Source organism: Ailuropoda melanoleuca, chromosome 18 (genome assembly GCF_002007445.2).
Source record: "Ailuropoda melanoleuca isolate Jingjing chromosome 18, ASM200744v2, whole genome shotgun sequence".
NCBI lineage: Eukaryota > Metazoa > Chordata > Mammalia > Carnivora > Ursidae > Ailuropoda > Ailuropoda melanoleuca.
Genome location: NC_048235.1, coordinates 38,089,296 through 38,109,944, shown reverse-complemented (window position 1 = coordinate 38,109,944; position 20,649 = coordinate 38,089,296). Strand labels below are relative to the sequence as shown.

The following is a 20,649-nucleotide window of genomic DNA, read 5'->3' as shown; positions in this document are numbered from 1 at the left end:
GATCAGCTTCTCTCCACCGAAGCAAACCTGGGTTTCCCTTCTCTTGGGTTTGGATTTATTGGCCCCTCTCATATTGCATCATGCCGTTAAAGTCATCATGGATTCTCCTGTCTTGGAGGGTATCAGCCACCTTCCTGAGACTTAATGAGCATATATAAATATCAAACACGTAGAGACCCAAAGCTGGCTCCCGGGGGATCTCGCACCATCATCTGGGTAAAAACCCTTAGTAACTGGTCTATCTTTTGAATGATTCATGACAATCATGGCCCATCAGGAGGGTTCTGTGGTAGCTTTGGTGCTCTCAGTAAGGTCACAGAGTAGACTGTGATGAAGAAAAAAGGAAGACGGAGAAGAAAGGAACAAGAGAGGAGAGAAGATGGTAAGAAAATGTGCTGAGGTATAGCAGTGATGGAGAGTGACAGAGACTGTGAACAGCACTAGCAGCCACCAAAGATGTCTTCTCGTGCTGCTGGTGGTGCTGGACATTTTCCCCTTCTACAGAGCACATGCCCTGGTTTGTTGTTGAGACTGTCATATAGGGACAGACACAGAAGCCACTTCAAAGCACAAAGGTGACATTGGTCATATCGCCCCTGTCTACATAGTATGTCAGGGTTTTTTTTAAGGTTTTATTTATTTATGACAGAGCAAGAAAGCACAAGCAGGGGGAACATCAGAGGGAGAGGGAGAAGCAGGCTTCCCCCTGAGCAGGGAACCCGAGGAGGGGCTCGATCCCAGGACGCTGGGATCATGACCTGAGCCGAAGGCAGATGCTTAACCAACTGAGCCATCCAGGCACCCCAGTATGTCAGTTTATTAAAGGAAGAATTAAACGGGCATGATTTCTTAAAAAGTAGGACCAGTAAGAATCCAGTGGTGTTGATGGTCTGGGGTCTGAGGCATGGTAAGCAGCTTGATTTTCTCCCCAGGAATGGCATTGGTTACAGATCAGCACACATGACTGGTCATCATTTGACCTTCTCGTCTCTAATTTGATCCCATCTGTTGCTCTGAATCTGTGCATACGGCTTTGACAGAGGGATTCACTTGCAGCGAGTGAGTGAATAGGTCAAGGGCATCCAGGTTATGCTGACACCCAGAGAGACTGAAGAAGGTGGACGAATGGAAGACACAGGCTGTTGGGGTCGGGTGGGCATGGCAAAGCCAGGTAGGCAGAAGAGCCCCAATGGGCAATGAGTGACTTTGAATTGGAATGGAAGACCTGATGGGAGAGAAGGGGAACAGGAAGGTGCCATTCTTCAGGGCACCCATTGTCCTAATCTATCAATGCCCCTGACTTTCAAATTCTGAGTTTCTCATTCCCACTTCAATTAACCATTTTCTAACTGGTGGATCCACAGAAGATTCTTTAAAAGAAGTAATCTGGGGCACCTGGGTGGCTCAGTCAGTTAAGCGTCTGCCTTCGGCTCGGGTCATGATCTCAGGGTCCTGGGATGGAGCCCTGCATCGGGCTCCCTGTTCAGTGGGGAGCCTGCTTCTTCCTCCCCCTCTGCCTCTCCCTGGGTTTGTGCTCTCTCGCTCTTGCTCACTCTCTCTCAAATAAAATCTTTAAAAACAAAATAAAAGCAGTCATCTATTGTGGAGTTAAAAAAAAATTAAAAATCCATGGTCCTAGCTAATGGTAAGCACACAAATCAGCTGACAGTGCCCTGGAGTTGTTTTTGTCTGCCCTGATGGCCTCAGCCCAGGAGCCAACAGCACCTCCTGCTTTAAGTATCTTCATGGAGGGCAGTCTGCCTCCAAAGCTACTATCGGTCAACAAAGCCAACACTGAGCTTAGATCTGCACAATCGGTGTAATTACGAGTAAGCCATTTATTTGCTTTTCTCAACACTCTTTTCCTAATCCCAAACTCAGAGGGAATATATACACAGAGAAGAAAGCAAAATGTACTTTGTAAAAGAACTTGGTGGGTAAGTGGTCATTATCTTCTGATTGTTGGAATGGTGCTTGCTTACCACAGATAGTTGGAGTTAGCATCCTGGTATATATGATTATCGCTCAGCTTCCTTCAGTTTCTTACTTTGGTTTTTGCTTCTTTTTTTTTTTTTTAAAGATTTTATTTATTTGAGAGAGAGACAGAGATAGTGAGAGAGCACACAAGCAGGAGGACTGGCAGGCAGAGGGAGAAGCAGGCTCCTCACTGAGCCGGGAACCCAATGCAGGGCTCGATCCCAGGACCCTGGACCCTGGGATTATGACCCTGGGATTACAACTGAGCCACCCAGGTATCCCTGATTTTTTTTTTTTTTTAAAGCAATCTCAAGGGGCGCCTGGGTGGCTCAGTCGTTAAGCATCTGCCTTTGGCTCAGGGCGCGATCCCGGCGTTCGAGCCCCGCATCAGGCTCCTCCGCTGGGAGCCTGGTTCTTCCTCTCCCACTCCCCCTGCTTGTGTTCCCTCTCTCGCTGGCTGTCTCTGTCAAATAAATAAAATCTAAAAAAATGAATAAATAAATAAAAATAAATAAAGCAATCTCGATTCCCAACGTGGAGCTCGAACTCACAACCTCGAAATCAAGAGTCACATGTTCTACCGACCGGTGCCCCTGGTCTTTCTTTACTCAGGATGCAGATTCTTCAGTAATGGAGCAGTGCTACACATGCTGCCTCTGATATTTTGTGCACAGAGAAGAAAAGCATTGGCTTAGTTTCCAAACGGTGCTCGGATCTTTTAAAAGCCTGATCTAAAGGAACTTCAGGATTCTTCCCCTATCAAGTCCCAGGCTCCCGGACCACACGGAACGGCCTCACCCCCAGCCTTTCAGACTTCATACGGACTTGTGTGCACTCTCTTAACACCCACTAGGCTGGTTAACCCTTGGAGTACTTTCATCCGGGTCACCCCCTCAGGACTCAGCTCTGGTATCACCTCCCTACCGGCCCCCTGCTGTCACTTCCACACCAGAGCTCAGCGTCTCTGCCCCATGAGCTGGCTCACCCCAAATACACCGTGCTTGCACCCTTTCCAAAGGCAAGGGCTGTCCTGCCTTCCAGCACCTGGCAGCGTCTAGCCCCAGCTGGCAGGTGCCCCAGAAACACCGCCCTGAGAAACAAGACCACACTAATGACAGCGTATTTGGGGCCAGCGACTATTTACCTTGTGATTGGTTACTGTCCTTCCTCTCCAATCAGCGAAAACAGCTTTCCCCTCTCTGTGCACTGCTCTACCGAGCTAGACTGAAGCCCTGCAAGTAACACGAGGCGTTTTTACCCTGTCATTTCGACTTCAGGACAATGCTAGTCAGATTTGCGAACACTGACATTTTAGCGTCAACATTGTAATTGGAATATGACAAGTCTGGTAAGTTTAAGAGGAGGGGAGCTGGTGAAGTAAGAGCATGGTAATGTTGAGGCCAACCTGCAGACCACCTGCTCTCCCCGTCATCCCAGCAACGCACCCACACGAGTCTGCGGCATGCGCTAGAGGGCAGGCGGTCTTGCTTAGGAAATACATTTTACTCCCTCTAGGAAGACCCGGTGTCCCTGATGAAGACAAGACCAGACTCTTGAGGGGCGGCAACAGCAAGGAGGGGGCAGAGGCTTGAAGGAGCCGGGGATATTCCTCAGAGCGTGCAGGAGGTACTTGGGCAAAGGACCCCACCAAGACGGGTGCTGACCACCTCAGTTGGAGGGGCACTAGCCCCACTGCAGGGGTGGGACGCTATCACCCCTACCCGTCAGGCCTGGCTCCTCCAGGTGCACGGGCAGCTCTCACACACCTGTGACCTACACCCTCCTTCGCTCCATGTTCCTACCGTGCACAGTACGCAAGGCTTGCTTCCTGGGACAACCGCTGGCCGCCACCCGGGGCAACCACGGCCCACCTGCTCCATGCTCGCAATGGCCAAGAAAACCATTCCCGGCCCTCCCAGTCCATTTTGTACACCCGTAATTGATTCCACACTCCCTTGAGATGTTGAGAGCAAAGTTGGACGGTGTGGGTACAAGATCTGAGCGCACACGGGGGCGCAAATATGGTGACACACTTCGAAGAAATGTTGGTATAGGATGGTAGCATGTGTCCGTGATTGTCAGCGAGGAGATGAGAAAAAAGTTTAATAAGGGAAAGAGATCAAGCCTCTATATGGTAGCAACCTGGACCCTGAGTGGTGTTAAGAGCACAATTGCTTGAATTTCGTGTAGGATTTGACTAATCTCAAGTCTTACTAACCTCGGCGTTCCAGCATGCATCATGGTGGGACACATCGCACCTTTCTTGAAGCCAAGCTCATTCAGCTGATTTCTAGAATATTTTTAATCGGGCCTTAATGTACACGAATGTTAGTCCTAGGGCATACAGGTAATAATCTGATATCAATTTTTCTTTTTAAGATTCAGGAAACTTTGGGCACGTGCTGGAGTTCAGGGAAGTGAGGAGTAAGAGAACTTTGTTTCCTCTGGTGGCGGAAAAGGGCCAAGAGACACAGGCCACGACCACAGGCAAAAAGTTAGAGAAACTTGTTATTAAATTTAATTTTCTTTAAATACATACCTTTGTCCCACCCTCACCTACTCCAGGTGGGGGAGAGAAAAAACCCCACCCCCTCCATTCAGGGGTTCCACGTATAAAGCCTGAGATGGTGGGGAATGAAGTATAAAAATACTATTTACAAAGGGGAAGAAGGTATCTGCTGCTTCCTTAATTAACCTTCAGACACCCCCATCCCCAGGCCCCTTTTGCTCCTTTAGAAAAAGCCCCTGGGAATTCGTTTGAGGGTAGAACAAGCCCTTCCTCTCAAGGGGCACTCAAACCCCAACACAGAACAGGAAGCTCTGAGATGAACCGAGGAAGAGAGTGAACGGATAGCACCACAGATCCTAGCAGGGGGAAGGCATCTGCCCTCCGTTACCCTGTGGTAGGCCGGCCTGCCGGCCAGCCTTTACTTCCACAGGCCCCATGTAAACATTGACTTTCCTTTTTCTATGTCCCTGCTCTTCCCAACTTCCTACAGAGCCTCCCTCGCTGGAGGCACTTGGTTCCTTGATGGTTCCTTGATCATTCCTTTCCCCCCTTCTCACCTTCCCAGGCAAGGAGTGAAGAGGGGAGGGAGGTTACAGGCGGGGCACAGCCCATCTTATCCCTTCTTCAGGTCAGGGCAGCCTGTCCTCCTAAGGGGAACCCTCAGGGGGTGAACTCTAAGTGCTCAGCCAGATAAGGGTGGATGGCTTTCCCCAGCAGGGACAGGCAGGTAGACAGTCCAGTACCAAGATACAGTGTTCTTTATGGGGGACGCCATTAGTTCTGAGTAGCAGGGAGGAAGGCTTCAGGAGGCAGAGAGGTGGGGCAACTCCGGTCTCACGCTGATGGTGGGAGACCAGCCCTGCATTATCACCCCTTCAGGTAAGCACGTCAATCACTGCCCAACAGTCCTGTTCACTGAAGCTGTGCAGAGGGACCTGGCACCCGGGAGGCAAGAGGTCTTCTCCAGAGGCAGAACTCACACCAGCTCGTCCAATAGGATCCCGATGCTCTGAGTGGCCTCTGAGGGCCCGGCGATGGGCTTGTTACACATAGGGCAGACACAGCGTACTTCCAGCCACTTCACCAGGCACCTGTGGACAGAAGACGACACCCAGCCTGTGACGTCTGTCTCCTCGAGCCCAGCTGCTTCTCAGACCAGAACATCTCTATCCTTGCCCCAGTCCAGCCCTTCCGGCTTGCCTGGTTTCCAGACAGGATGTAGGGAGGTTATCACTGGCAAAGGGTAGACAGGAGAGGGCAGGGATTACAGGTTCTAGAAGATGCTCCCTGCTTATTTTCTTTCAAAGGGCATCCCTGGTAACCCATTCCCCACAGTGGACACTTACTTCCGGTGAAAGGCATGTTGGCATGGGAGCACACCCAGCTCATCCTTCCCCTTGAAGTCTTCCAGACAGACGGCACAGGTCTGCTGTGGGAAGAAGGGGGCTATGTGAGAGGAGACCAGAGAAGAACGACACTCACCCATCAGCTCATCCTCTCCCAACAAACAAACTTAGCCATGGCCCGGTTTCCTCATCATCCACCAAAACTTGAGTCAGAGGGTAGCCATTAACCACACGATATTTCCATTGACCAAAAGAAGGCGAAATTAAAAGTCTAGTTCCTCAGTTGCACTAGCTACATTTCAAGGGCTCAGTAGCTGCAATGTGGCTGTAATGGCTTCCATACTGGGCTGTGCAGATATCAGACATTTCTCTCATCACAGAAATTTCCATTGACCAGTACTGTTCTAGAAGAACATTTTTTAATCCTTTCTCACCCAGTACATTTGACAAGGAAGCATGCATCGATAAACTAGAGGTAAGGAGGGGGATATGGTGTTCAGTTAATATTCTTTAAATCCAGCTTTTTGTCATTATGTATTAACCCCTCAGAGCTGAACTCTTCCTCTCAAGGAGGGCTCAGGGAACACCCGCATTTGCTGAAATGCAACAGCAGGAATCAAAAAGAGGGACGAGGGGTGCCTGGGTGGCTCGGTCAGTTAAGCAGCTGCCTTCGACTCAGGTCATGATCTCAGGGTCCTGGGATCAAGCCCCATGTTGGGCTCCCTGCTTGGCGGGAAGTCTGCTTCTCCCTTTGCCCCTCCCCCTCCCTTCCTGCTCGCTCTCTTTCAAATGAATAAAATTTAAAAACAAAAACAAAAAAAGAGGGATGAAATGAGGCATTGCTAGGCTATTTCGTGTCTAGCAATACCTGTGGATCCTTCCGGCTCCCAGACAACCACACACACCCCATGCACAAGTGTCTGTGGTTACAGATGGAAGCTTCGAGAAAGAAGTTAAGATGATCTCATGAGTGCAAGCAGGCCAGAAGAGGAAACGGCCTCCTGAAGAGTCCGTGTGAGGAGACCCAGGACTTGCTATGCTGGTTGGGGGGAAACGGGGAAGAACGGTAGGGACGGATACACGGGTCAGCTCCACAGTCGGCTAGGACAGCGCACATGTATGGGGGTCAAAGGAAGGGTGGCTGGACTCTGGCATGGAGTGGTGTGCCCACCCTCCCCTTCAACATTACGCAGAGCAGCCTTCCATGGTGTCACGTGTCCCCGCTTATTCAAACCCTTCTGTGATCCCTTTAGGTTCTCTGCCTCCGCTGGTTCCAGACATCATGAATTCCAGACCTACTGGGACACGTCCCATTTATTTGGCCCCAGGAGGTAGGAAGATGGGGTCTGACGTTCCTGAAAGGCCCAGGCTAAGAGCTGGAGAAGCTGCCATTTGCCTTGCCAGCTGGGGCCCTTCCTGCATGCTGTCCCAGTGTGCTTACCCCGTATAATTGCAGCTTCTTGGCATCTCCTTTAAGTACCACCTGGGAAGAGAGAGGGGGCATGGTGTCAGAAGCAGCCGACCATGGGGGCAGGTGCTCAACCAAAGAAGGGAGTCGCCAGCCCTGCACAGAAAGCTTCCTCTCTGTCTGGTGGAGGGGGAAGGCTTCGGGTGCTCCTTGGGACAAGCCAGACGTGAGGACAGTAATTAAGTGTCAGCTAACAAGGGAGCCAAGCCAGATGTGAGGACAGTAATTAAGTGTCAGCTTCCAAGGGAGCGGGCTGCACCAGCCTGCCTGCACCCTGCCCTCTCCCTAGCAGGGCATGTGGGAGGACAGGAAGTCTCAGGGGAAGAGGCAGCACTTTACCTCCTTATAGCCATATCGTTCACTCTGTGCCNGGGGGGGTGGGGGGAGGCCAAGGGGGTTCCAGGCCAGGACTGCACCAGCCTGCCTGCACCCTGCCCTCTCCCTAGCAGGGCATGTGGGAGGACAGGAAGTCTCAGGGGAAGAGGCAGCACTTTACCTCCTTATAGCCATATCGTTCACTCTGTGCCTGGTTCCGGAGTTTGCTGGGGGAGAAAGAGAAAGCGGAGAGAAGAGGTTACTATGCTTTGGTACAAATAGAGCCATTCAGAGTAAGAGGCAGGCGGACTGCGCGGGCCATTCTTCTGGGGCTGGGGAGGCCGCTTGCCGCAGGGCTAGCTCATCCCACAGATCCACGGAGTGTGGTTTGGACCTGTGCAGGTCACCCCAAGTGGATTAAGGACTCAGGCTTTTTCGCAGGCCCAACAGCCACTTATTGGCGGGTCCCAGACTGGGGAATTCCGGCAGAGCACATTCTGGCAGAATGCTTCCCGCCTACTCCCTGCTGTTTCCCAGTACCTGAGTTTCTTCAGGTTCCCCAAGTCTAGAGATCAACAATCTGCTTCCTGAGTATACGGAAGGAGTTAGATCGTCTTAAAAGGGATATTGCCATGAAGTCAGGGTGGTAGGATAAGTAAGCCTCTGTTGACCCTGCAGAATTTTCCTCCTAGAGAACGTAAGTACTCTGGAACCAAAGCACACTCCCCCCTTCACAGCACCAGGCAAACCCAGATGATCCCTCCTTTGTTTTTTTTTCTCCCCCCGTTTCAAGCTGCGGGCCTACATACGACCTAAGTCTCAAGAGCCAAGAAACGCAGCACGTTGTTACTAATGGCAAGAACACCGTAGTTATGGAGGACTTGATATGCGGCCATCCCGGTGGGAACATGCGCCTGTACTTTGAGAAACTCCTTTTCACAGAGGAGGAAAACAGAAGTCCAAAGAAGTAAAGTAACTTGCCCAAACTGTCAACATAGGCGGCTGTGAATCAAAGTCTACCAGATTAGACAGCCTGAGCTCTGTAACACATACCGGACCCGGTTTCCCCTATTAGGTGAGACACATCATTGTCCTGAGGATGACACCAGACCACCTGGGAAACACCCATTCATCAACAAGGCTACAACTCATGGCTGGGACCATGATTATGCATTATTATTATTATTATTTTTAAATTGCTGTTTTATTTGCAGTGAAAGAAACCTTCCAAATGAAGCAGGTAGCTCTATGTGCTTCTGTACTTAGGAGCCAGATGGGGCGTCCTGTCCACTGATCCCTTCTACCCCAGATCCAGATTACTGGAAACATCAGAAGCCCATCAAGTTATAATAGGTGTGGCAGACTATGGCCTAAGGGCCAAAGCCAGCTGACCACTTGTTTTATAGGGCCTGGGAGCTAAGACTGATTTTTTATTATTAAGTGGTAGAAAGTAGTAATCACAAGAATGTTTCATGTCATGTGAAAAATACATGAAACTCAAATTTCAGTATCCACAGATTTTATTAGAGCACAGCTATGCTCAAAATTTCCCTATTGTCGGGGCGCCTGGATGGCGCAGTCGTTAAGTGTCTGCCTTCGGCTCAGGGAGTGATCCCGGCGTTCTGGGATCGAGCCCCACATCAGGCTTCTCTGCTGGGAGCCTGCTTCTTCCTCTCACTCCCCCTGCTTGTGTTCCCTCTCTCACTGGCTGTCTCTGTCAAATAAATAAATAAAATCTTTAAAAAAAAAAAAATTTCCCTATTGTCTACGGCTGCTTTTGCACAATAGAGTGGGGTTGTTAAGATAGAGATTGGAGGCCTTCCAAAGCCTGTGGTATTTGTCCTTTTGCAAAATAACAGTGTTGATCTGAGTTAGAGGAAGAGAATCTCGAATCACAAGCCTCAACCAAAAGGAGTGAGAGAACGTGCTCACTCCATGGACCCTGGAGAAGGTAAATCGAGGCCAGAGCTGGGGAAGGTGCAGCAGAGCTGTGCCCAAAGCCCAGTGAGGGAGCAGATCCAGATCGGGCTGCCAGCTACCGCCACTGTTCCTAACAGAAGTCAGGGGCCCCGGCGAGGCTGTGTACCCAGAACCTCGTAAGATCTCCAGTTTAGGGGCGCCTGGGTGGCTCAGTCAGTTGAGCACCCGAATCTTGGTTTCAGCTGAGGTCATGATCTCAGGGTGGTGGGATTAAACCCCATGTCAGGCTCCCTGCTCAGCATGGAGGCTGCTTGGAATGCTTCCCCCCTACTTTCTCCCCCTCTACCCCTCCCCCTGCACGTCCTCTGTCTAAATAAATAAAATCTTAAAAACAAAAAACTCCAGTCCAAGGGTGCCTGGCTGGCTCAGTTAATGGAAAATGTGACTCTTGATCTCAGGGTTGTGAGTCTGAGCCAAGTAAGGTGTAGATGTTACTTAAAAATAAAATCTTAAAGAACTCCAGTCCAGGTGGAGTCCCGTACCATGGGGCTAAGGCCCAGGGTAACATACCCACTGGAGAGTTTCTGGTCATTGGCGCATTGGACCAAAGGCTTAACCAGGACCCCCACTGTCCCAGCCTCAACCTTGCAGGGAATTCCTTAGTCCAGAAAAGCCTTTCACACGCAGGCCTCTCTGTCCCCATCTCCCAACAAGAGGGGCAGGGTGGATGCATCCGAAGCCTAAAGGAACAACTGTTACCTGGCTGACACGGAACCGACCTGCGGAAGGAAGAAAGGGTTCTCATTATCAAAGTGCTCACAGCGGCCTTCTGAGGGAGACGCTGCTGCTGTTACCCACTTTGTAGGAGGGTAAATAAGGAAGTGGTGAGGGGCCTGCTTTTTAACTCCGAGAACGAGCCGGCTCACATCTTTTGTGTCTCCACTGCCTCACCTGCCACGTGGCTCTGAGCAACAGTTTGGGCTGTGCCTTCCCGCTTGTTTCCCTTCCCCAATCCCTTCCATCTGCCTGGCTCCACTCAATGGTCACGGGCAAGGACCCGCCTGCAGCCAGGGCCCCAGAGCCCAGTACCACCAGAACTCTGAGAGCCTTCAACCCTGCGTGTAGATTTCTGGAACAGGAAGGTATACGTTGTGAGGAGAGGGAGCCAAGAAAGGTTGCAAGGGAAACAAAAGCAAAAGGCAAACCCCCTGGGCCATCCCAGCGGAGGACGCAGTGCCAGCAACTTTGGACAGGTGGCCTGCTCAGCTGTCGGGTGAGCAAAGCTCCTAAAAATACTCGGATTTCAATGAGACCATTTCTAGCCACTGCCAGGGGGCTCTCCCTGGCTCCTTTTCCCTTTTGGAACAAACAATGCAACCAGGTCCTGAAAATAATTGCTCCTTTCCTGCCTATTTGGACTTCACTGGCCCCTCCATCCTGTGCAGGGCAGAGGTCAGCTCTTGGGGACCAGGGAAGAAGGAGTGAGGGGGAGCTGGAGAGGGGAGGCTGGTGTTGGCCAATGAGCTCGCCAGGTGGAGAGCAGGGGTCACGGGCCTATTTTGGCTGTGGAGGAAACTGAGAAGCAGGGAGAGGAAGTGGCTTCTGTGCTTGTGTGTCTTTCTATATATAGACAGCCACAGGCTGCCACACAGCAGCGAGCCTCTGGAACCATCAAACCCCGGGGTCAGCTGGCTCTGGGCAAGCTGTAGGACAGAAGGTGGGGTAACAGAAGGGACAGGTGGCGCCAAGCGGCCCGCAGTCAGGAAAGCTTTGGGTATCATGTGGTTACTGCTCTGTTCTTTTACTCCAGCCAGCCAAAAATAAGTCAGCCAGACCTAGCTCCGCAGCCTGTCCTTCTGCGGGACCCCGATCTCTAGCGATAAGGGAGTGCGGGGGGATGCCACAGCCGCTTCTCCACTTGCCACGTACGGAATCTGAAAGACTCTAGCTGCTGACCACCAGGCTAGCCCACGTCTGGATCTTCTTCGACACAGGACCTTGGGCAAACCCTTCACTGCCTCAGCATCAGTTTCCTCATTTACGAAGTGGGCTAATGCATACGCTTGGGGTGGGAGGAAGGTGTCAAAAAACGCCAACCACAACGTGGCACACAGAAGGCACTTGGTAAACAGTAGCTAAAACCCAAAACACCTATCCTATTACTGACAGAATTAGGAAATCAACACTAGTCACCCACTTCCTGGCCCAGGGTGATTTTCTACATTTTTCTTCACTCGACCCCCTTTGCAGTGTGGGTGTGTGCCAGACGGAGCTGCTTTTGCAGACCCCTCCCCCAGCATCATACATAAACCTTTGGTATTTGGTATGTGTCCGTCTTCAGTCTCTGGGGAACTGCAATGCATTGCTTGGTGTGGGGAGACGGGGGGTGGCTGGTGGTCAGGAAGCCAGAAAGTTTGAGGAAGAAAATATAGGCTTGGGGAAAGCAAAATGGGGGATGGAGAGCTACTAGAAAAACTGCCCTCGTTCTGTTCCCACTTATGCAAATTTTAGACTCAACTGTTCAAGAGGGAAAATAAACCCCTATCGTCTTTGCATAAACTTGTAAGTGGAAAACTCCAGTCCCAGGAACTTTTTTAAAGTTCTGAGAAAGAAGAGGCCTAAAGCAGCTGACTGGGGGCACTCAGGGCACTTCCCTTTTTGAGAGGAAGCTCTTCTAGCCTCAGGAATAGGGACGAGTTGTCTGCCTTCCCCCTAGCCTGCCTCCAGGTGAAGCACTCAGACCCACCAAGACGTCTCAATAGGAAGCCAGAACTCCTTCTTTCCTTCATCTTAACTTAAATGATCTGGGAAGACTCCAGCTCACAGCTACGCAGTCATTTGGTCAAGAGTGTGTGCGTGCGCATGCGCAGACTTGTATGTGGTGGGGGGAGGGAGTGGGTATCACGATGGCCCTGAGAACCACAAGGTGCTCAGGGATGTTCCCCACTCCCCAGTAGGCAAGACAGTCCCGTGCAATGAGGAACTGTTAATACCAAGAGCCATGCCCTCCTCAGAAACACTACTTTAATTTCCACTCTAAATACCAGTCATGCCCCAAATTTTTGGTAGAAAACCAGCCACCAGTTCCCATGTCTTTCAACAGGAGGTGAAGAAAGTACCTGAAGCTTGGCTAGCCTCAGGAGCCCTGCCATGCTCAAGTCCTTCCCAGGATCTCTACGGAGTAAGAACAAGTAATGTTTTATAGGGTTTTGGGGGTCCCCCCCCCACTATCAAAAACGAGAGAGAATAAACAACCAGCTCTGCAGACATCAGCTTCCTAATATTATCTATCTGGAGGGCTGACAACAGGATCTCCCAGGAGGACAGAGGGACACGCCACTGGTGTCATCGATGCCCACCTACCCCTGGCTACCGAGAGCTGTGAGCTGGAAGTGGAGGCAAGGTGAAGGGACAGACTCACGCTATTACTTGGTCAGACAGTAATCCTAGGCCACCCCGGGATAACCGGCCAAGAGGTGCGATACAGCCCAACCGATGGTGACCTTATATGCTCTGGGACAACCTGATAGGCTGATGAAAATAGAAACAGCAGCCCTCAGGGGCCCAGCGAAGGGCAGGCTAAGCCCTGACCTCAAAGCAGGGGCTCCAGTGGGAAGCCAGGGACTCTGCTGAGGGAGTCTTACTTGGCTCCCGCCACCCCTGGCCTCCTTCTGTCTGCCTGCCTGCCCCAGGTCCACCACCCACCTGATGAAATAGCAGCAGAAGAGGAGGCTGAGCATGAAGACGAAGATCCCCGTGCCAAAGATGACCATGTAGATATTGAGAGGAAGGTCCTGGAAACTGATGGGTGGCATGGAGCAGGACTTGTTGGTACTAACCAGCCCCAGGCCACAGAAACACCCTGCAAAGAAAGGGAGAGGAAAAATGTTACTGTTGGAAATTTACCACCGCGGCTGCTGGTACTCGGTCGGGCAGGATGGAGAGGGGACAGCAGGCTCTGGGTTCCTAAACCTCTTCCACGCAGAGGCTTAACTCCGTATCCTAGCTCTAACGCTGAGCAGCCCTGTGATCTTGGGTTAAGTCAGCCTTCCACGAAATGGGATACCACCCCTAGTACTGAAAACCGCATCCCCACCTAGGGGATCAAGAATCGGCCAATAGAAGCCTTGATCCCATCAACTAGAAGCTCAAAGGGTGCAGCAGCAAAACGCAGAGCCTTGGGTGACAAAATGGGTATTTGGGTTGCAACACTGCCTCTCCCTAGAGATATGACCTTTAAGAACTTACCTATCTACGCTTCCCTTTGTCATTTAAAAACAAGCAAAAAACAGAGAGGTCGGCAGGAGAACTAAGCTTTGTAAATTGCAAGGTGCCGTTGCAAAGGTCATTTGTCCTTACAAAGCCACCTGCTCCAGGAGACAAGCAGCACCAGGACCAGAATAGAAACTGTTCACCCCAAGGCTGGGCCAGTGTTCCAGAAAGTTGTGGGGGGTGCAGCTTACTTTGGCCACTTTCCCCTTTTCTACTCAAAAGCCTGGATGTGTGTTTCCACAGTGGCATCGCCATCCAATGCAAAATTTTGTTTAAGGAAATGCAAAATCTCAGGCCCACCCTGAACAAAATGAATCAGAATCTGCATTTTTTGACAAGGTGCTTGGCAGATTCCTTCGCATGCCATGTGGGAAGCACTGACCAGCCACTAGACGCTTCCCCTTCTCCCGTGACTCGGATAAATCCGATTGGCCTACTAATCATTGTAGTCACCTTCCCCTTGCCAGGGTTTGGTGTGGAGGTAGGTATGTTGACAGAGTTCTGGCCAGAAGCAAAACGAAGTTCTGCTGGACAAGGAAAGAGTCACATCTTCCCGAGACAACTGGAATGCTGACAGCTGAGTTACAGCTGGACAAGAAAGCTGTTCAATATAAAGCCAAGGGCAGAGGGTGGCAGAAGGGACAAGGAAATGGGAGACCAGATTATAGCAGTGATTGCTGGATGAACCAATCCTGGAGCCACTCTCTATTTGGGGAGTACTCGTTTTGAGAATTAGTAAATTTCCTGAAATGTTTAACAGTAAGAAAAAAATACATACAGGATATAAACAGTAAGCCGGGTGGAATGTTCTGTCCTACAATCGGGACAAAATATTAAGAGTGATCCAAAAGGCATGCATAATGCAATTCTTGGATTTCAGCAAGTGTGGAGACAAGAAAACTACAATCTACCATGAACCTGCTACAGTCCAAGCACATTGTCAGGCTGCGGATTTAATCTCCATAGTGCCTCTGTGACACTTACCTTTCCCCTTTCGACAGGGGAAAAAGAATCATTAAATACCCTAACGATCACCAAGCAACTAAGAAGGCTTGTATCCAAAGACCTCTGCACTCAAGTCTTCAACACGGGCTTTAAGCACTGGCCTGACATCTTGGTTGGGAGCCAGAACCCATAAATATACTTCAGAATTCTAGATTATAATTTCCAGTGCTACCACAACTCAGAAGAAGACTGGTTTAGAAGGACTGGAAGTCAACTTTGATGTCCTACATCTCATGCCTTGTCATCCCCTAGATCAATCTGGTGACCGTATCACGAGCCTCCCTTCAACCCTCTTTCAGATGTTGGGCCTAATTCTATTCCGAGTCTCTGTCCCAGACACCTCACCGATGTCTGGTCCCTCCTCTAATTTAGCCCATCATGTATTTCCCAAGCTCATGACTGGCTTCAAGTCCTCCTAGACACACACGCCCTGGGTCTCTTGAACCTCCCCTGCTCACTGTCTTAGGAATCACCCAACATGGACCCATCTCATTATTTCTTTTTTTTTTTTTTTTAAAGATTTTATTTCTTTATTCGACAGAGATAGAGACAGCCGGCGAGAGAGGGAACACAAGCAGGGAGAGTGGGAGAGGAAGAAGCAGGCTCATAGTGGAGGAGCCCGATGTGGGGCTCGATCCCGCAACGCCGGGATCACGCCCTGAGCCGAAGGCAGACGCTTTAACCGCTATGCCACCCAGGCACCCCCCATCTCATTATTTCTTGTCCACTCCGTCCTTAACCTGCCTCCATGCCTTTGTTCACGCAACTTTTCCCTGCCCGAAACTCCCTCTCCCTTCTGGAAGTCCACCAAGCCTGCCTCACGATACCCCAGGGAGCCCTCTCTTCCTCTGAATTCTACAGGGCTCATGGCCTGTACCACACGCTCCGGCTCTTGCCATCTCACATGCTGTTCCAAACATCAACTTAACTGAACTCAAATATTGACTGCAGGACAAGTCCCATGACAGACACTGCATATAAAAAAAGCAAAGAATGACTGGATGATTTCACTGCGTAGGGACGAAGACAACACTAAGGCTTTCACTGTCCTGAGGGAGGCACAGCAGTAGAGGTGGGGCTAGAATCCTGAAATCAGAAAGGAAAATAGTCCTAACAGCTCGAATGCTCCTAAGCCAGGGTGAAGCCTGAAGACAGCGGACTTGGACGTGGGCATATTCTCCAGCCCCTCGCCTAGCATTTGGCTTGCTTTCAATTAACCAGTTGACAGATAAATAACTCCTGATTTTCAAGACAACCTGCTACCCTTGGCACAGGCTCCCACTTCAAAGTAAGGAGAGTGATATTTGGGAAAACTGCCCAGAAACTGCCCTCAGCTAATGAATGACCGGTCACCCAACAAGTATTATTGAGGGGCTGATTTCTGCACTGACCTAGACATTGTGGGAAAACAAAAAATAGAAGTAGCAGTTCTCGTTCTGAAAGACTTTGAAAAGATTATAAACAATTAGCCCGTAACCTTGTTATGTTCGGCAGGAAGCCCTTGCTTCTAGGCTCCCTACCTCAGCAACGTCTGATGACATAAGAGGGTCTAACCCCATGTTCTGGCTCTCCATGCAGGTTTTCTGAGCTAGATCCTGGTTATCTTTAGGGTCCCAGAGAACCTCATTGGTTTCCTGTCCTGGGAAACTGTAGAGCGGTGGCTATCAGAGAGGCTATACATGTATGTGCACTCTGCAGGCACTCTGGCCTCAGTGGGCCTCTGATCAGTTTACCTTGACCATCTTAGCTCTTCTGGCAGAGACTTTCCCTGGCGTTCCAGGACTGAGTCAGTGAGCTTGGGGCTTTATGATAAAAGGACGTAGGTGAGAAGAGCTTCATAGCCAAGGAGATGGTACATTTACTTACACTTAAAAATAAATGGTAAAGATACATATTGGCCAAAAGGTACAGCAGGAGGCCTTTTTCCTCCAAAACTTGTAGGGGCAGAATACCAACCCCAGGAAAGAGAGACTCCAGATATTTCTCCCCCCAACAAAGGGATGGGGGAAGGGACTGCTTCCTCCTCGGAGTCAAAGAACAGGATCTATCAGTCACTTTAAGTGACACAAAAAAGCAGCAAGCTCTCTGCTGGTCTAAAAACCCCATATGAAACAGGAGGGCCAGAATCAAGTGCCAGCCAGCTTAGTTCTCCTGAAGTCTCTGTTCCATTGTCTCAGCTGACCTACGAAAGCCTTGACATCAGAATGTCTCATCTCGGTGGTGAGCAGGCTGGGAGCTGGAATGACGTCAAGAGAAGGGCTGGCCAAGAAAGACCAGTGGGTCTGGGAAATGCTTCCCCTTCCCAGCCAACGGGAATCTTTCCCAGATTCTGGGATGCACCGTCCTTCCTCAGCCCCATCCTCCGCCCCCTGTCCCTCAATGCCCGCCTATCACACACAGCTTGGTTCATTTTCAGGAAATTAGATCCTACCAGCAAGAGGAAGAGGGGGATGGGGGGCCGCTCATACACACGCTGTCCAAACCCTGCCTTAAAACAAAAGCTGCTTGGAAGAATTCATCCAAGATCTGGCAGGGGTCTGCTCTCAAGAAGGGTTTGTGTTTTTTTCCTTCTTCTTTCTTTTCGAACTAGCCAGCAGACCATACTGAGATAAGGCCAGCTGTATGCCCCCCGCCCCACTTCTCCAGAAACTCCAAGCCTTGGAACAACATGGTCAAAACACCAAAGCCATTGGGAGGTATTAGTATCCAATACCAATCAATACCTTTTAACTGACCCGCTCAGAAAGGCCCTCCTTTAACGTAGCTTGGGTGGAGTCAGCCCCAAGCCCAACCAGTATCACCTGAAATGCCAAAAAGCCTCAGGTGAGATGGATGTAGCATCACTCCAGGCCAAGGAGGGTGGGCAGGGAGTGGGGTGGAGGAGTGATTGGGTAAAATAAGTGCGGTCACCACTGAGGCTCGGGAGCGGGTACCGTAGTCTGGCCTTGGGGCCAGAGAGCACGGCTCCCGCCGGCCTAGTCCTGCACCCAAAGGTACCCGGGCGCCGAGAAATCTGCAAGGCTTTATCAACCCAATAAAGACACGCTCTTTAATCCGGCGTCTTCCCCAAGCACAAAGCCCCCTAGCAGCCAGTGAGAAGCCAACAAAGACACAGAGGAAGCCGCCCCCGCGCCCCGTCCCGCACGCTGCATTGTATACATATTTAAAATAGCCTGCAAAGTTCCAGGCGGGGAACTTGAGCTCCCTCTAGGAGATCCCAACCCGAGCGCGGATTTAATTCTCCTCCGACAACCACAACAAAGACCAGAGTTTGAGCGCACAAAGGCAAGGGAAGGGGGTAGAAGAGAGAAGCCGCCACACAAAGGCCGCGAACCCCTCGGCTCCCACGCCCCCCGCCCGCAGCACGTTCAGAGATGGTCCCGGGCCTTGAGTTAAACCTGATATATATTTTTTCAATTCCGCGCTGTGCAGAGCCGAGTTGGGCGCCAGGACGCTTTCTCACCCGTCCCATTTCATGAGAAACTTAGTCAAGAGGAAGAGAGCGAGCCCTCTGATCTCAAGCCTTGCGCCCCACCTCTTCTGCGGCCAGCCCAGCGTCCGCTCGCCCTCCCGGCCCGGGGACTCACCGTTACACCACTGGAATGGGTGCATCAATGAAGTCTCGGCTGGCTTCCTCCGGCGAACGAAGGCAGGAGGCGGGTAGGGCAGGCGGGGTGGGCGCACCGGCTTTCGGGTCCGCAGGAGGGTCGGTGTAGTCCGCGGCAGCCGCCTTTCTGGAGAAGTCGAACTCCCTCCGGAGGGGGTTTGGGCTTGAATGGTTTTAGAGCAACAAAGAGGGAAAAGGAGAAAACAGACAGAAAGTCCCCTGGATCAGTACACCACAGAGGAAATGTAGGAAGGGGCCCCGGGCTGGGGGAGATGCAGAACGCTGCAGAACAGGGTGGGGGCGCCCAGTTCTCAGAAGCTGTCGGCCCGCCGAGGAGGGAAAAGATTCAGCGAGAAGCTGGGCTCGCGATTCTCTGCGCGAAGGTGAGCGGCCAGGACTCCGAAACTGACACCGGCTGCGCACGCCCCTCCCTCTTTTACTCCCCCGGAAAAACTCCGCCCCCCGCCCGTCACCCGCCCTCCGGCCAATGAGAGCCGTCCTGCTGGCCCCGGGTATTCTTTGCAGGCCCGCCCCCCTCCAAGGGGAGAGCATCTCTGCATCTTGGGCGCCTCCCGCTTCGCCTGCTCCAGTCCTCGGGAAACTTCGCTCTAAAGAGAAGCAAGCTGTGCCGTGCGATGCTCGGAGCAGGCGGGGAGCCGGCCTCCTCCGCCAGGGACCTGGAGGAAACGGAACAATTAGTGCCACATTGTTTTCCGCCTCCAGAGCTGTTACTGTTAAGCATTTCCATAGCTCTCCGAGAAGCCAGTTCTAGGGAGGGGTTACATTTCTGCTCGCTGGGCAAGGACTTGGTCCTGGGTGGCGGCTAGCACGTTCCTTTGCTCGCTGCAAAAGGGGGAACTGGAGCAAGAGGTTGAAGTAGATGAATTACAAAAGTGAGATCTGCAAAGAGTCGGGTTGTCCCCTCTTTTTTTGGTCAGCCCCTCGTTTCACAAACAAGGAACTAAGTCCCGAAGATGAAGTTTAAGGTAGATTTATCAGGGCTCCACGCTCCTGGGAAGCATAATCAAACACAGAAATCGACATTGGCAATATCTTGAGGGCAGCGTCTTCAGCATCCAGCACAACGTAGGTGTTGAAACAAATACAGTTGGAGGAAAGACTGAATCTCTTACCCCCCCCTTCCAAAATGCTTTCTTTTTATCTGATGTTGCATCGCTTGTTTATCTCTGTCTTGTCTGTCTTTCGGTCTTCCGTTTATTCAGAATACATTCACCGTGAACCTACTTTGTGCCAAGCCCTGTGGCTCCGGGGACCCATCAAGGTCATCGGAGTCAGCCTTCTACCCTCCAGCGATTTTTAGTGCCTGAGGAGACAGACAGTAAACAAGCAAGCAAACAAATAAGAATGACTCAATCTCATCTCCCAATTAAGCTTAATCTGTTAATTGAAGGTGATAAACACTTTCCCTAACTCGGAGGAATCTGTGACACTCAAACAAGATTATGCATACGAGTGCTTTGTCATTGAGAAGCATGGGGGTTAAGGTATTAAATAACTTGGCTAAAATCACCTAGCAGTATGCACAACTAGGTTAGCACCTAATTACGTAATTGTCTTAAAACAATCGTTTTTCTTTATGAGCTGGTCCTGAGGATTGGAATCACGTACAGATCCAGCTCATTTCACCTCTTAATTGGGCGATTGCAAAAACTTCCTAACTTGCCTGACTCTCGTCTATGCCTCAGACTTTAAGGCCCATGTGAATCGCTTCTGTTAGAGATGTTACATATCCAGACTCCCAGCCCTTGAGCTCAGGGATTTTGATTCAGTAGTGAAAGGGTGGGCGCCAGAATGCCTTGTCTCTCTACCCTCCCCCAACCCCTTCCCTGCCAAATTCTCTTGCAATTATGCAGAGAGAAGTAATGCTCTGATCTTACTCTCAAATCCGGCCTCTCTGTTGGGCCAGCGTTATCTTACTGAAACATGAATCTGATCATTTACTTCTCTTGTTTGGTAACATTTATTGGTCCCTGTTATTTACTGAATGAAGTCAAATTGTAGAGTGTCCCGTTCAAATGGTTTCAGTCTGGGCTTTGCCTGTCTTCCTAATGCCAAATACACTCTCCTTCCTCACGTACTATTGGTCAGCCACAAAGCTTTTGTTGTTGGCCCTTGAATAGGATATTCTTTCTTGACTGTGATTTTGTACATGGTATCACTTATGTTTGAATGCCCCTTTTCTTTCTGCGCCTGACATTTTGCAGGATTC

General features: G+C 50.8%; 1 protein-coding gene and 1 long non-coding RNA gene across 3 annotated transcripts; one reads left to right on the top strand and one right to left on the bottom strand.

The window, feature by feature from the left end:
• Window positions 1-2,517: 2,517 nt before the first annotated feature.
• On the bottom strand, window positions 2,518-18,855 carry RNF122 (ring finger protein 122). 2 transcript variants are annotated; one of them, XM_034647545.1, is made up of 6 exons: window positions 18,400-18,855; window positions 13,241-13,397; window positions 7,797-7,842; window positions 7,274-7,315; window positions 5,833-5,912; window positions 2,518-5,577 (listed from the first exon to the last, which is right to left on the bottom strand). In XM_034647545.1, exons 1-6 carry the CDS (start codon window positions 18,422-18,424, stop codon window positions 5,463-5,465), a joined length of 465 nt encoding a protein of 154 aa, XP_034503436.1. In that variant the 5' UTR covers window positions 18,425-18,855; the 3' UTR covers window positions 2,518-5,462. The 2 variants fall into 2 exon arrangements, with proteins under 2 accessions (XP_034503436.1, XP_002930919.1); XM_002930873.4 differs by having other exon boundaries at window positions 2,522-5,577; window positions 5,833-5,915; window positions 18,400-18,850.
• LOC117797072 lies at window positions 6,179-8,665 on the top strand. Its single transcript, XR_004621912.1, has 3 exons — window positions 6,179-6,307; window positions 7,086-7,163; window positions 8,409-8,665. It is a non-coding gene; the product is annotated as an uncharacterized LOC117797072 (long non-coding RNA).
• Window positions 18,856-20,649: the final 1,794 nt, after the last annotated feature.